Source organism: Sceloporus occidentalis, unplaced genomic scaffold (genome assembly GCF_023333645.1).
Source record: "Sceloporus occidentalis isolate IW3139 unplaced genomic scaffold, rSceOcc1.0.p SCAF_53, whole genome shotgun sequence".
NCBI lineage: Eukaryota > Metazoa > Chordata > Lepidosauria > Squamata > Phrynosomatidae > Sceloporus > Sceloporus occidentalis.
Genome location: NW_028317033.1, coordinates 4,350,542 through 4,366,398, shown reverse-complemented (window position 1 = coordinate 4,366,398; position 15,857 = coordinate 4,350,542). Strand labels below are relative to the sequence as shown.

Genomic DNA, 15,857 nt, shown 5'->3' with positions numbered 1-15,857 from the left:
AGACCAACGATCAAGTCAGAGATTGTGCCATGTGATTGTCTGGCGTTATGGCAGTTGCTGATATGCACTTGGAACTCAGATAGTCTGATCGTGTTGATGCTGTCCGTTTCTTATCATTAACTGGTGCCATTTATGTATCTTTTAAGTATGTTAGAGAATTTGTTTTTACTGAAAAGGATTGGTGTTACTATCAAAAAGTGATTTTGTCCCAAGAGCGAGCCTTATGATCATTACAGTGGCACTGCTATGAAAACGTAGGTGTTATCAGATCGTGGTCTGTAGCGGGTCTTGGTATCCTGGCTGGATATACCCGCTTAAGCCTGCTTCCCCCCTGCCAACCACTGAGCCTCTCTAGTTCCTGGCTGGTACCAGAATATCGTGCGTTCGTGTTGATATAGCTACCCCCACGAACGTTAGTCAAGACTGAATGCTTGAGGGTCAACCAGGAACTACTCGTGTTATTAGAGGATGTGCACACATTTATACCAAACCTTCCCACCAGACAAATAGGGCACAACAGCACAAGTCCCAGGAGAAAATTACATCAACAAATAAACAAAGGTCTCACAGGATAAGGTTTTCCCACCAGAACAGCCGTCTGGTGATAAGTCTTTTACAGGAACTGATTGTTCTCTCACACCAGAGAGAGATTATCCCAGGAACCTAATGATAGTAAATACCTGCGATAGCAGATGCCAGTAGACCTGTACAGTAAAACATTTCATACATGTAACCAAATGCAAGCGGTCTGGATAAACCCACTTTTTAAAACCCCAACTTTGTATCCAAGCTCCACAGTTGTTAGTCTTTCATAACATGGGACTTTGAGCTGGGGGAAGAAGTATTCCCAACTGGTCTGTAACTGATTTAGTGGAATGCAAACTCCAAAACTCTCTTCTCCATCGTGTTGGCTGCCGCTGGGGAGTGATGCCACTTGCGTCCCCTCCCTGGCACTCAATCAGCTGCTGAGGAGTGATCCTACCTACATCTCCTTTCTGGTGCTCCTGCTGCCTCTGGGCAGATGGGCTGGCTACACCATCTCCCAGACAATCAGCCGCTGGGGAGTACGGTGGCCTATGTCCCCTCCTTGTAGCCCTGTCAGCCACTGGGAAGAAAATCTGCACTGTCTCCCTGATGTACACAATGCCACTGGAGAGATGGGCTCCATTTCCTTGCACCCCCAAGGCTGCTGAAGGGTATACAGGAAGGTTGAAGAGCGTGTGTCTGCGCGCGGGGGGGGGGGGGTGCTTGTGGACAGAGACCTGCCAGCTCTTCTGCTCGGGTTGCGGCTGCAACTTCGGTGGCCGATATTTAAGAGTCCCGTGCCACCAATAGTTGTTGTAGAGACTCTGCTCTGCTGCCTTTAATATCCATTTGGCCTGGGGCTGCTTGCCCGTGATTGGGATAGTACTTGCCAGAGTGTGGGCACCACACATCAAGGGCTTTACCCCAAGCCCCTGTCGAATATCCTCCCCCATTGCAGAAGTACTTTCTCTGAGCTGGGTACATCACGCACGGCTTGCATCTGCCTCTGGTACTCAGACACCCGGTTACCAACTTCTCAGACTCGGAGTGGCTAGTGTTTGATATCTGTCTGTTTTCCTACCTGAGCAATATGGCCCGATCTTCTTAAGCCAAAGGGTGTGGAGCGAAGAAGTGTGTGGGGCCCTCCTGCACTTGGCTATGATGAAGCCACTGCACAAGTGCTGACCCAAGTGCCATCCTTGAGCTCACCTCTGGCAACTATTGACGGGTCTTTGTCAAGGTTGCAGTGGTGGTTTGGAAATGCCCCGTGAGGAAGAAGCCGATCACACGTCTACCACCTATTTTAGCGGTTCTCGGTATCCTGGCTGGATATACCTACTAAACGCAGCTTCCTCCACAAAACACTGAACCTCTCGCTCCCTCCAGGGCATGGAGGCGTGCTTGAGATGGTCTTAATACCGTTTTTGTCAATATGTTGGTATATGTGATAATTATCTTCTGATTGATTGAATCTGTAATACGACTGATTATTTTATCTTCTTAGCGATAAGTGTCCTTGGCCAATTGCCTTTATGCAATATTTAGTTTACCCACATTTGTTTTCTGGACAAGTTTTTGAGACTATTTTCATACATATTACTCAATTTGATTTATTGTTATGTGTATGTGAACCTATGTGTTATTGTTCTGTGACCTTATGCAGGGAATGTTTTATTTTTGGGGTCTAGCTTTGTGGGGACCCCATAAGTAAATGCAAGCAGTTTAGTTGGTACACATTCTTCTTGATGGGCATGTGTGCCTAGCCCAGTACAAAGCAACTAACAAGCTTTTACATTGTTTTCTATCCAAACATTTGCTAGTAGTTTTGACTTTTATTAACCTACCCCAATGGCCCTTATACATACATAGATATCATTGAAAATCTTGCCTCCAGTTTGTATTTTTCATTCTTTTGTTTTTGTTTGCTTCATGTCCACCTTCAGTCTCCAAAGGCATATTTGGTTTAAGGGGTATTCTGAAGACTTCTCAGTAATAATACACAGTGTTAATTTAAAGAACACATGCTAAGTAACGCAATCCTAAAACTCTGGAACATTTTTTTTTGCTAGGCTGTATAGCAACGTTTCTGTATGCTCTGGAGCACTGGGTACCAGACACCATTTGCTTTCTGTGCCAAAAAAATGTTAATCACTTAATTTAAGATTGCAATTTGTATAGCTTATGTAGTATAATTACTAAGCGTATTAAGTTGGTGAATGTGTTGGTTCTTGAGATTTCTGTGAATCGTATCCAATAGCGGTGTCTTTCTATAAAGATGGTGCGCGAGGCAGTGCTTGGCGGGAACATCCAGACCGCCGTAAGCGGTTTGACTATGACTTCAGAGAACGAGATGACGAGCGTGGTTTCCGAAGACCACACAGTGGCTCGGGGAGTGCAGAAGATGAAAGAGACGCCTTGCCTGAGTGGTGCTTAGAAGATGCTGAAGACGAAACTGGCACCTTTGACTCTTCAGGGGCATTTCTGTCTTCCAAGGTACATGCTTTGGTCACTATACTGATCATACCGTTCTGTATGCGAATGTTCTTCTTTCTCTGTTTGCACATTTGCATGTCGTATTCTGTAGCATTCTATTACCTTAGATTGTTTTTTTTTTTGTTGTTTTTTTTTACTACCCGCTAGATGTGTGTGATGCTCTTCCTTTTCAATGTACATATAAGTGTTTGTTCCTAGAAGGTTCAGAAAGAGTCTATACCTGAGGAACAGGAGCTGGACTTCCGACCAGCAACAGAAGGCCATGAGCACTCTGACTCTGATAGTAGCCATACGGAGGAAGTCAAGGAGACAAATCAAACCCAGTCAGGAGAACATGCAAAAGAAGCTGGCAGAAATGGTGAGAAACATAATAAAGCTATTGTTCATAGTTGAAAAGAAATGAATGTATGAGGTCTTCCATCCTCGTATAAATTGTGTACTTGTAGTGGTGCAGGCTGCTTCGGAGCGAGAGCACAGGACTCCCTCCCCAGCAAAATGGACAGAGCCTTGTTCACAACCTCCTCTGAAGAACGCCAGCTCTCCTCTTTCCAACCACAATGAGCAGGAAATGAAACCACTGACATCTCCCGCACCTCCCACCCCACCAAATCATAAAGAAGGTAAAATGTTCCCACATGCCACCTTACAGCTAGTGTCAACATAAAATATTGTTAATGCTTCATTTTTATAACTTCTTGAATTACGAAGTATTAGAGTAACTCTTGTGTTTCTCACAGTTAGCATTGTGACTTGATATATGAATCCTGCCTTAAGTGCATGTCATAAAGAAATACATACTTCGGAGCTTAGCAACAGCAGACACAAGATTTATTTTTTTTTGGTCCTTCAGACTAAAGTGTGCTTCTCTCCACAGAGGGTCATAGGGGATCCATTGAAAAAAATGCTCCATGCATAGCTCACTCCACATCTGCTATATTCAGCCAAAGCACTGCTGTTCGGCAAGTCCATGACCCTCATTCCAGTCCTCCCATCCATCCTGCCCCTGTCATTCCATTAGACACCACTACAGCAACCATCCCTCCGTCTGTTTCTGGAGCTCCTGGTATGGGGTCTGTACCTCACGAACCTGATGAAGAGGATGGTCTTGAACACTTAGAGCAGGTAAAAAACACAATTATAGTTAAGGATAGGGCATTTTTTTTTAGGAGGGAGGAGGATGACATAAGTTTTAAAATTGTTTTTAAGGAATTGATCATCTAGTAAGGTTTTGAAGTACAGTAGAAGGGTCTAGGTTTTATGGATAGCCCTGGGTTTTCACAGGTTTTACAGTCTTAATTTATAAACAAAGGTGGTCTCTGCAGAAAGTACAATGGCCTTCAGATATGTACTTCAAGCTAGGGTTCAACCTCTGTACAATCTATTGGGGGTTCACAAATGGTGCCTCAAAGTAAAATAGCAGATATTAGACACGATGAGACAAATATCAGTATAAGCAGCTGTTAAAATATACTGTGACAACAGCAGGCACAGCAGCTGGTGGCGTACCTGCAGGACGGGACGCTAGATGACGACAGACTATCAGGCAAAGTACCTGACCACAGAATAAAAGGGCCCTCTCCTGACAATCAGCAGAAGTGGTACTATAAAGATCCTCAGGGGGAGATCCAAGGTGAGTAAAGCACATTTTCAGATCTGCTTAGTAAACATTAGTGTGGTGTATTCTGAAAAATCCCATATGAACCTGACAGTCTCTCTGTTGTATAGGTCCTTTTAGTAATCGAGAAATGGCAGAGTGGTTCCAAGCTGGGTACTTCCCCATGACCCTGTTACTGAGAAGAGCCTGTGATGAGGCCTTTCAGCCACTTGGCGAAATAATTAAATTGTGGGGACGAATTCCTTTTGTCCCACCTCAAACACCCAGACTGGTAAGTTACTTTTGTCTTTGGGCTCAGTATGAAATATATATTTTTTTTCCCCCCTTCATTTTTAATTAATTTTGTATTATTGTTACAGGGTGAAATGGTTCTTGAGCATTTGGGTCACCAAGACATGAGAGCTCTGTACCAGTTACAGCATCTGCACTACCGGCAATTCCTTATCCAGTGAGTATAAAGTGTTGTGTGATTGTGCACACATGAGTATATAACACTGCAACATCCCCAATTGATTTTTGTGACAAGTGCTTGCCTAAGGCTGTACTCTATCAGGTTGAGTAGCATTAATCCGAACTTTGAAACCCTGTGTCCTCGTTTTTGACATTTAGGCAGCAATACGCTCAGGTCCTGGCGCAGCAGCAGAAGGCAGCTCTGTCATCACAGCAGCAGCAACAGCTAGCCCTTCTCTCTCAACAATTCCAGTCCCTGAAGATGAGGTACGTAACTTGGATCAATCTGTTTAGCAACCTAATAAGTCCACGTGTGAAACTAATGATCAGTAATACTTTATGCTTTAACCGAGAAACTAATATTCCCAGTTAAAATAATTCAGTACAGTGAATATTTCCCTGAAAATGACAAATGGTATTAAAGTCCTTTTTTAATTTAACATATGTCCTATGTAAACTACCGTCATTTCTGGGCCTCGTCTAAATAATTCAGGCACAGAAAATAGATGGTCTCCCCACCTCCGGCAGAACTTATGGTCTTTGGTATTTAATTGCAGTGTAGGCAGATCAGACTTTATTATTATGGGTCACTAATACATTGATTAGAAGGGATAAAGCTTAGGGACCAGACATAAGGACCTGTGATCTACATATCAAAGAGATTTTAAGTTAAATACGTATAGAATTAGTGACTGCTTTTGGTAGTTTAGTATAAATATTTTGTGATTCTACTTGGAAAGAGTTCCTAACTTCCAGTGTTCTGCTCTTACAGTTTCTACTCTTTCTGACAATGTGGAATCTAATCATTACATGACATTAATTTATAGAGCACTAGCAGATCTGTAAGTAGTGCTATAACAATTTGGGGATCAGTGAAAATAAATAATAACGTCAAACAATGATGCACATTACCATACTAGAAGGAGAAGCTCTTGCTTAAATGGGACATTTTTGAAGATTCGTCTTAAGATTTTTATGGCTTTAGTTTAAGGTATAATTTTTGTTGAGGAAAGTATAATCCACCTTAGCTGCAAGTGACTTTAGCTGCAAGTGACTTTAGCTGCATCACTTATGCCATAAAACATGGACTCGTTAACTAGTTGCTAAGTTGTGCCGGTTTGTCTTTCTAGACACATGTCTGTGCCAGATAACACTTCATTGTGGGAACTCCAGTCTGCTGCCTCACCTCCCACAGGTAAGTGGTCCTTCTACCTTTCCGGGATTAAGGGAACACTAGACTGTTGTATACTATAAAGTACTTGGCCCATGTTTTAGTATTCTGTAGGATGTATCAATGAGGAGTGTTGATAAATCCCTACATCGCTTGTGTTGGGGTTATCTCAGCCCCTCTTGCAGGAGAAATTCACTGGGGTTTTGCCCTTCATAGTGTAATCAGGGAATGTTCAATTCTCCTGCAAACTCTCTTTAGGGGAGAGACCCCTGTGTGACATGGTGGAAGGAAATTGTGTCTATTTTGTAATACACCCTAACACCCTCCAGATTATAAGGTTGTTTGAGCAGGGCTCTCCTCACCAGTTTCTGTAGGTCAAGTAATTGTTACATACTAATGTCCTGTGTACCCGTTGTACAGCGCTATGGAATATGATGGCCCTGTATAAAACAATAAAAATAGCTAGTTTTACCCCGTTTTTGTCCAATGTTTGTATCGTGCCTGCCCCCTTTTTTTTTTCCCATTAAAAGAACCTCTCAAACATCGACCCAGCATCCAATCTGAAACAAATGTGGGTTCTTCTGCTCTTTGATGTGTAAAATCCCTAAAATGCAGACACTGGTGTGTGTGTGATTTAAAACCGTCTTTGTTTGCAGTGTGGGAGGGCAGCAGCGTGTGGGACCTGCCAGTGGAGCCGGTATCTCAGGGAGCAGCGCGAGAGCAGCTGGAACAGTTGGAGAAGGTGAAAGCTGCCAAGGTCAGCTATCTGGATTCGTGTGGCAAAATGCTTGGTGTTACTATGGAAGACACAAGTATCTTGAAATCTAGGGTATAATACACACAATTTACAATTTAGTGAACCTAATCTGATGGATGGTTAATATACAAGTACTGATTTTTGTGCCTGCAAGATTAAGTGTAGCATTAACGCATGTGTATACACAGTGATTGCTCAGTCAAAGTTTTTTCAACATGTAACCATGCTTATTATTTTGACAGTACCTATCCTGTATTTGGATGTTTACTGTCATAATGTCCCATTTAAATGTGTATAGAGCTTTAGAGTTGGAGTACATATCCCCAGACAACTTTCCGGGTTTCAGGTTTGTCCTGGTTTACATTGATGCTAGGAGCGTGTGTAGATGTGGGATGTCTTATTTAGCACTGGGCAAAAAACATTGTCTACAAAATGTAGTTTTAAGTGTCTCTGAGCCGGTTGTCATGTCTTGTATAAGAAGAGGTTTGTTAGTTTGCCTAATTAATAGGTCAAGGAGACACTGGACAGCCTTGTCACGTGCCTCTCACTAATGGGTCGTTTGTATTGGCAACCAAAAGCAGTGGGATTATAGTGCAAGGTTCAAACAAATTTTAAGAAGATTGACTCAACATGCTGAAGTATACAACTCAAATGTGACCAAGACGCCAAACACTTTGTATCCATATTTATCTTCATTCTATGTTACTTATATGTCAGTAGCTGTTGAATCAATGTACCAATCAAAGGGCACAAATAGTCCAGCCTAATGTATTTGAGAATAACGGAGGAAGACCCTTCTAAACGTATATGTAAATCTTAAAAGTTTAAAAGATCTATAAATTGAGATAAGAATTGCATGCAGGAAGTACCTGTCCGTGCCCAGCGTCTTTTCTTTAATGCATAGATTATGAGCAAAGTGGGAAAAGAAGCTGTTGTGGTTTTGGGTGCCCTAAACTACAGCAGAAAGATGACCTGGCAAGAGATTTCAATGGAATATGAGCAGTGCTAGTTTAGATCACTGTTTCAGTAGAGTGCCAAGAACTTGGCTCCTATGGGGCACTTTCCCCTGGCAGGGCTTCTGCTTATTGAACAAAGTACCCTAACCATAGGTTTAAAAAGTATGCATCATAGTGGGTTTAATAGACATACGAAGTTCTGTAAGATGACATAGCTTGCGCATACTTTGCAGACTGGCATGGTGCTTCTAGTTAGAACATTGGTAAAATGTGTTGTCTTCATCTGCAGTTGGAGCAGGAAAGAAGAGAAGCAGAGCTGAGGGCCAAACAAGAGGAGGAAGAGCACCGTCGGCGTCTTGAGGAGGAGAAAAGGAAAAGACAAGAGGAGGAGGAGCTGGCACGTCGCAAACAGGTGCGGATCGTTTTTTTCTGCGTAGATTTCAAAGTGAAAGCGACTATAAGTTCCCGGCACCGCAGACACTAGCTTCACACTAACTTTTTACAGGAGGAAGCGCTGCGGAGGCAGAGAGAGCAGGAACTGATCCTAAGGAGACAAATGGAAGAAGAAGAGCGGCAGCGAGAAGAGGAAAGGCGCCAGCTGGAAGAGAGGAGGCGGCTGGAAGAGGAAAGGAGGCGGCAAGATGAAGACAAGAGGAGGCAGGAAGAGGAAAGGAGAAGACGTGAGGAGGAGAGAAAGCAGTTAGAAGAGGAAAAGCGAAGAAGGGAAGACGAAAAGAAAAAAGAGGAGGAGAGGAGGCAAAGGGAAGAGATGCAGAGAAAGCAGGTGAGAGCCTTATTCATACCACTCAACAATTTTCTCGTAGCTATGTTTTTTCCCTTGATTATATTTGTTTTCCTATTCCACAAAAGAATTTATTAACGTATTTCATTTTATACTTTTAACGATGCATTAGCGCACAACTCGTGGAGTTTCATCTGCAAAGTAACCGAGAATTCATTGTTAGAGCTGCTGTTCAGCAAATGCTGAATGTGACGTTTTTGTGACCAAATCCAGCATTAGAAACATGAGTACTGTTCGTTGCCAAAACCAGTCACTGATGGAGTTCCTTCAGGAGCAGTTGGGTGAAGGGTGGCCATTTTATAATCCAACGTGACGTCATGGATTTTAAATGTTGTATTTTCTCATCATTGTTTATTGAATAAACCTAGTAGGTTTGTAGTAGTTTTCCTGTTGGTGGGAATGTACTCTGCTTTTGTTATTTATCTGTGTAAATCCTACTTTGATTCTTTGTATTGTGGCCTCCTCATTGCCTTTGTTTTCTTTCTTTCTATATCCACAGCATAAAAGTTAACCTTGGGGAATATATTGTCTATATTTCATAGGTGTCGGTGAAATGTGTTTTTTATTTTTCAAGTGCTGCAAATGATCGTCCAGTTTGTAGGATGTCTAGTTGTAACTCTGAGATCTCCTCGTAATCATTTATTTAAGTTCTAAATTGTACCAAAAATGTTTGGATCGTTTCCAGGTCATTGCTTTGTGCTTCCATTTCCTTGTGTGTATCTGCACTGTATGTACAATGCTGCTCACCGTTTTGTTTCTTTAAAACTTTTTAATTTATATTTCAGGAGGAGGCAGCTAGGTGGGCACGAGAAGAGGAGGAGGCAGCAAGGAGGTTGTTGGAAGAGACACAACTGAAGCAAGAGGAGGAGGAACGCAAAAAACGAGAAGAAGCTCAAAGGCAAAAGGAGCTTCAAAGACAGCGGCAGCAACAACAGGAGGCTCTCAGGCGCTTACAACAACAGCAGCAGCAACAGCAGCTGGCACAAATGAAGGTACTGCCACGGACTTCCATCTCCTCCACCAGGCCCGGACTGGCCATCAGGCACACCGGGCATTTGCCTGGTGGGCCGGGCCGCGGCAGGGCCGGGTTGACTTAGGGGCTGATGGAGCTGCAGCTCCAGGCCCCTACCTTAAAATAGGCGGCCTCTACGGTCGCATTAACGCAGGGCATAAGGGGCACCTGCGACCGGGTCCGCCACTCTAAGGGGCCGGGAAGCCCCCACCAGGGCCGGCCGCATACCGCACAGGGTTTAAATGAAAACATTTTTTTTTTTTTGTGTGTTTTTTTTTTTTTTTTTTTTTTTACTTTATTTAACGTCCTCCATGTTAAATAAAGTTTTTGTTAACTTTTTTTTTAACACGGACGAAGTTAAAGTAAAAAAAAACCAAAAAACCCAGATGTTTTAATTTAAGCCCTGTGCGGCCGCAGACCCCTAAGGCCGGCCCTGGTGGGGGCTTCCCGGCCCCTTAGAGTGGCGGACCCAGTCGCAGTTTCTGCTTGCTCCGGCAACAAGGTAAGTAGGGTGAGGCAGGGGGTGCAGTGAGAAGGGGCAGAGAGGGGTTAGATAGGGAGAAATGGGGAGAGGGGATAGATAGTGAGAGGGGGTACATATTGAGAAGTGGGGAAGGGGGTATATAGTGAAAAGAGGGAACATAGTGAGAAGGGGCAGATAAGATGGGGAGAGGGGGTAGTGTGAATGCGTATGAGAATGAATGAATAGATGTGTGGATGAATTGCTTGAATGATTTGTTCGACTGCATTAATGAAAATGATTTGTGTGAATGCAAAGATGGTACATTAAGGGTGGGCTTTAACAATAAATAAATAAATAAAAATTGGCTGCTCAGTCTTAAATGCCCGGGCCTATTTTTTGTCCCAGTCCGGGACTGTCCTCCACCACTGCGTGGCTTTGGATCTGAATCCGGCTCAATAGGTTCATCTTGGAATATAGGTTCATCCAAAACGGGGGGGAGACACAGTTTGCAGCCATTCTACAAAATCTTCTTCCTTCTTCCATGATGCAAAACTTGCCACTGATTGGCTGTTTAAGCTGTCAATGAGTGCTGTACAGTACTTCCAATGAAATCAGTGGGAGTATTCCTGTCACCGATTAACAGCAATCACGTTGAAATCTGTAGGAAGACTTTACAAGCTTGCAGCGATCAGCAGAGCCAGCGCTGGAAATGAGAACATCATATGCAGGGAGAGACGGATTTGGGCCGAGGGCATTTAGCGGGTGGTGGGGAAAGGCAAATGCAGAATGGCCCACATTAAAATGTAAAGTGCATACGTTGGCCAGTGTGTCCTTTTAACAACTGGCACTCACTTATATTGTGACTTTATATTTTTTAGCTACCGTCATCTTCCACGTGGGGGCAGCAGGTGATCCCAGGAAATAGTGCCCAGTCCGCACTGTCACTGGCAGAGATACAGAAGCTGGAGGAGGAACGAGAGCGACAGCAACGGGAAGAAGTGCGTATAGAGAGAGTGCCTGTCATGCAAACTAGCATCTGCTTGTTCATGGGAATAAGTCCTCTGTCCAGACAATATACGATGGATATATTGGACTGATGTGGAATGTACAGTTTTCATAGTGATCACCTGTCCTGACAGCTGGGCTTATGTCCTGGCATATGCCAAAAGCTCTGCATGTTTAGTGCCCCAAGAGGGTGCATGGTTGTTCCATGCCTGTAATGCCCTTTCAAGTCCCCGGGGCATTCATTTATAGCCTCACTAGGTCATGAAACGTAAAATGACATCCTTGTCTGCCCCAGGAAAAGGCACTCTGTAAACATGATAATCGAGTGCGTGCGTGCGTGCGTGCGTGCGCGTGTGTGTGTACGTTTTGCAAGCTAATACTCTGATAAACTTATTAATGAAGCTGTTCTTTTAATAAACTTGTAATGCAGCAGCGCCGTCAGCAACAGGAGATGAAGGCTATCCAGCAACAGCAGCAACAGCAGATGCAGCAGCAAAAATCACCTGGGTGGGCAAACATGAGTAAGTCTGCTGGCGGCACCAAATCTCTGCTGGAAATACAGCAGGAAGAAGCCAGGCAGATGCAGAAGATCCAGCAGCAGGCTGGCCGTGGCCGACCAGCAAATATCAGCGTGCCACCTGCGACAGTTGTTTCTGTGAGTACTACCTTTTCTAATGTTGACCATTAAATGTTGACCACTACCATCCACCGTTGGATGATTGTAATTTTTTTTGTTTATATGAACCCCAACTTTTAGATTCTCATCTCGTTTCCTTATGATCATAGATTGCTTTGACGTAGGTACAGATGTAAATAATGCCTGGTGGTTAAGTGCTGTCGTAGGGGAAACACTATTTTTGTACAGTAACTAAGCCCAGTTTATTGTAAAGCTTAATCTCCATAGAAAGTTGTCCTGTCCTTTAAAGTCTCCATATTTATTTAACCATCAGCACACTATGTGTTCGTTTTTATTCACATTTCCACATTGTGTGTGAATTTTTCCAGCATGCATTGCTACATTGCAAGTGAGTAAGGCCTACCCAGTGTGTGCAGCCCTTGAATATTCTTTTTTCCGTGAAATTGTATTTCTTAATCTTTTGTAATTTTGTTTTTGTATTTATAGCCACCCCAGCACAACAGCAGCAGCAGCAGTAGCAACAGTTCTGGAGGCTCAGTTTGGGGGACTCTGAACAACAACATTAGCGCCCAATGGTCACCTGACAGCATCAACAGTATTTGGAGCAGCACAGATAACAAGAGTTCTGGTGTAGGATTCTGGGATGATGCTGTAAAGGAAGTAGCCCCCAAGAAGCCAGCCCGCAAGAACAATGCCAGGTGAAGACCCCTGTTTTCAACATGAGTTCTCAATCATAAGGTTGATGACTTCAGATGACCTGCAACAGCAGACGTGTTACATATAGTGCATGCTCTACGTGTCCTTCCCTATATGGACACGCGTGTGGAATGCTTTTTTTACAACACATCTGCAAACCTTTGTTTCAGACAACTCCCTGGTTCCATCTACATTACTGGCCAAGTTTTAGTTGAAGTTGACCCCCAGACCTCTTCTCTCCGAAACGGCTTATGTAAAAGTAGATTGTAGCAAGCTCTGGATTTCTGAAAATAATTTGAAGGGACAATATAGAAAGAACGCACAGTTTGTGTACATTTCAATGGTTGCGTTACACTTTAGTGAAAAAGTTTTTTAAAATTGTTCTGTATTGTATTACTTTGGTTCGTTAGTTTGCTTAACTTCGAGTGCACGTCTGCTATCTGTACTAACCAAACATACAACAAATGATATAATCACTTTTAAAGTTGAATACGCTTTTAGAACTTCTGGTCACATATTGTTTCTAGCCCAATAAATTATCCACTTCAAGATATCATTTATATTGTAAGTAACTTGCATGTTTTCGCACCCCCTCACATTGCTGTTTCAAACTTTCTCTCCTCAGTAAGTCAGCGGGCACAAGCAGCCGGCAGAATAAGAAGGTTGAACAGGAGGAAAAGCTACTAAGACTCTTCCAAGGAGCCCCTAAGACTCAGGACAGCTTTACACAGTGGTGTGAACAGACACTGCATGCACTTAATACCGCGCACAGCCTGGATGGTGAGACAGCCGGTCCTCTGATACTCTAACCCTGTAACTCTCTACATCTATGGCCTGTCTAAATTCACTCTTTTTCAGTGTTCACGCAGATCTGCCTATTTTCTCCCATATCCTACTTTTCAAACACTGCTATACATTATGCTATGGTGTTTAGGCACTTAAATAAATTGCAGGTGTTTATACCTTTACCGTACATCAAGAAAGAACAGGAAGTCCATGTAATCTGTAAATAACGCAATTACCAACTCGCTGCCCTTTGTATACAATGTCAGGAATGGGAAGGTAATAGACAATCTTGAGTTGTAGGTTTGGCAGGGGAATATGAAAGAGCAATATTACCTAAACAAACAATGAACATGTCCCTGAATGGGAGTGCAGCAGCAGGACATGTAAATGCTCTAGTTGTAAATCTATTTTCAGGAGAAAGGACCTTGTAAAAATATAACTTTTATATATATAATGCTTTGAAACGGTTTAAAGGGTTTGGTGGTCCCTTAAACCATGTGTTACACAAATGTGAGTAAGGTGATGACATACAGGGATGTTGCATATTATTGGGAGACCCCTAGATGGCGCCAGATTAAAACCTCTAGTAATATCGTTCTGTTCTCAGAGCAGCATTTTTATTATTTTTTAAATTGCAGTTCTAAACTTTGCTGCTATGATGGTCTTTTCCCTAATTGTTTTTTTTTTGTTTGGTCTTATTTTCACTCATCATGGAGACTGGGTGAAAGTCTTTTTTGCCCATTTTATTTACAACCGTGTCTGCTCCTTTTTGCCCTGTCTAAAAAAAAAAAAAAAAAAAAAAAAAAAAAAAAAAAAAAGTTTAGTGAGTCATTCTTGTCTTTATTCCCAGTGCCCACGTTTGTGTCCTTCTTGAGGGAGGTGGAATCTTCTTATGAAGTACATGATTATGTCCGTGCGTACTTGGGAGACACAGCAGAGGCAAAGGATTTCTCCAAGCAGTTCCTGGAGCGCCGGACCAAGCAGAAGACTGGTCAGCAACGGCAGCAGCAGGTATAGTACAGAGACTGGGATCTGGGTGCTGAGAGATCCACAGTATATGTGGTGAGAGAGACCATGCAATAAGAGAAACCATTGATGTTTTACATGGCTCAGGATTCCGCATGGGGGACCTTCCAGACAAGTCAAAATAATGTACAGCAGACTTCGATGGAAACTGCACAGAGCGCTGGGCGCAAGAAAAAGAAACAGAAGATGGTTAGAGCAGATCCAAGTCTACTAGGTAAGATACTTTTTTGTTCAATTTTATCGAGTACTATTGCATGTTATGTACTCTTACCACTAACCCTCAAACCGGTAATAGACTTTGTGTTAACGTGGGGGCAAAGGAGTAGGGACAGATGTTAAATGGCAATAATATCTACACTGACAACAGAGAGAAAAAGAGTGCGAGTGAAGCATGGACTAAGCATGTTGAGGAGTACACTGGATAGGCAGGTTATGTTATGGGTGCAATCACATTGTGAAACACCATACGTACCTTTTCTCCCCATCTTGTCCTTGTTTGTATCCCTACATGATCTCATCTCCTGTTTCTCATTCTGCTCTAGGATTTTCCGTGAACGCTTCTTCAGAGAGACTGAACATGGGCGAGATTGAGACTTTGGAGGATTACTGATCATCGTGGAGGGGTAGGGGGAACCGCCCCCCACCTCCCCTACCTCGGCTTCTTTGGGAGGGGAGAGCCGAACATGTAATTCCACCTACCCCGAACACACAACCCCAGTGTCCTGCTGGGGTATTCCCAGGGCACATCCCTGAAAGATGCATGAGCAGGACAATTGGATAGCTTCCTTCTCACTCCACTTACCCCTTCATGCGTAGGCTTCGGGCCGGGGTCAGTGGAGAGAGCATTCCAGGGGGCTCACAGTGATTTAAGGGGGAAATTTACCCTCCTCCATCACAGCACAGCACGGTCTCGTTTCAGAGGCTTGTATGTTCTGTCACTTTACCACCGTTATTAGGTGGAGAGAGGAGGCTTTTGGTGGGACTTTGCACCTCCCCTCACTGCCTCGTTGGGGTTCAGCTCTGTGGATTCATCAGACGGACTGCCTTAATTATGTTTGGAGCGTTTAAAAGTGTGTAGAGTGCATTGACTTTGGGACTGCCGGTGAGGTGAATCTATACAAGTAAAGGGTGATAAGACATCACGCCCTCTTACTAATCTACCCCCCGGTAGAAGTCCTGTCTTCTCTCTCCATCCCTCCCACACCTTTTAAAAGGTTTGCATTTCTTTAGTAACTGTTTGAAAGCCACAGCAGGTGGGTCCAGGCTGAGTTAGAAACAGCGTTTCTTTGACGTGCTGCAGCCATATATAAATATATCTATTGTTTTGGTGCTGTTTGAGCGGATGTGATGAAACGACTGCGGAGAGGCAGTGGCGGTGTGGGAGGGAGCACACTAATGTTTACACAGCTCCTGGACCATGTTAACGTTTGCCCCAGTGTGCAGTGACGTTTGAGAGGGGGGAG

The 15,857-nt window shown here is 43.5% G+C and overlaps 1 protein-coding gene across 1 annotated transcript in view; it reads left to right on the top strand.

Moving 5' to 3' along the window:
• Positions 1 to 15,004, top strand: part of LOC149288245 (GRB10-interacting GYF protein 2-like) — a 33,916-nt gene extending 18,912 nt beyond the window's left edge. The window contains exons 7-26 of the mRNA XM_089491989.1: positions 2,801 to 3,030; positions 3,220 to 3,376; positions 3,465 to 3,638; positions 3,893 to 4,140; positions 4,501 to 4,648; positions 4,744 to 4,904; positions 4,993 to 5,081; positions 5,243 to 5,350; positions 6,214 to 6,278; positions 6,911 to 7,011; positions 8,257 to 8,379; positions 8,473 to 8,751; positions 9,555 to 9,761; positions 11,123 to 11,242; positions 11,680 to 11,904; positions 12,382 to 12,584; positions 13,208 to 13,362; positions 14,219 to 14,379; positions 14,482 to 14,608; positions 14,937 to 15,004. Coding sequence (XP_089348115.1) covers positions 2,801 to 3,030; positions 3,220 to 3,376; positions 3,465 to 3,638; positions 3,893 to 4,140; positions 4,501 to 4,648; positions 4,744 to 4,904; positions 4,993 to 5,081; positions 5,243 to 5,350; positions 6,214 to 6,278; positions 6,911 to 7,011; positions 8,257 to 8,379; positions 8,473 to 8,751; positions 9,555 to 9,761; positions 11,123 to 11,242; positions 11,680 to 11,904; positions 12,382 to 12,584; positions 13,208 to 13,362; positions 14,219 to 14,379; positions 14,482 to 14,608; positions 14,937 to 15,004 — 3,149 coding nt within the window. The remainder of the gene's footprint in view (positions 1 to 2,800; positions 3,031 to 3,219; positions 3,377 to 3,464; positions 3,639 to 3,892; positions 4,141 to 4,500; positions 4,649 to 4,743; positions 4,905 to 4,992; positions 5,082 to 5,242; positions 5,351 to 6,213; positions 6,279 to 6,910; positions 7,012 to 8,256; positions 8,380 to 8,472; positions 8,752 to 9,554; positions 9,762 to 11,122; positions 11,243 to 11,679; positions 11,905 to 12,381; positions 12,585 to 13,207; positions 13,363 to 14,218; positions 14,380 to 14,481; positions 14,609 to 14,936) is intronic.
• Positions 15,005 to 15,857: the final 853 nt, after the last annotated feature.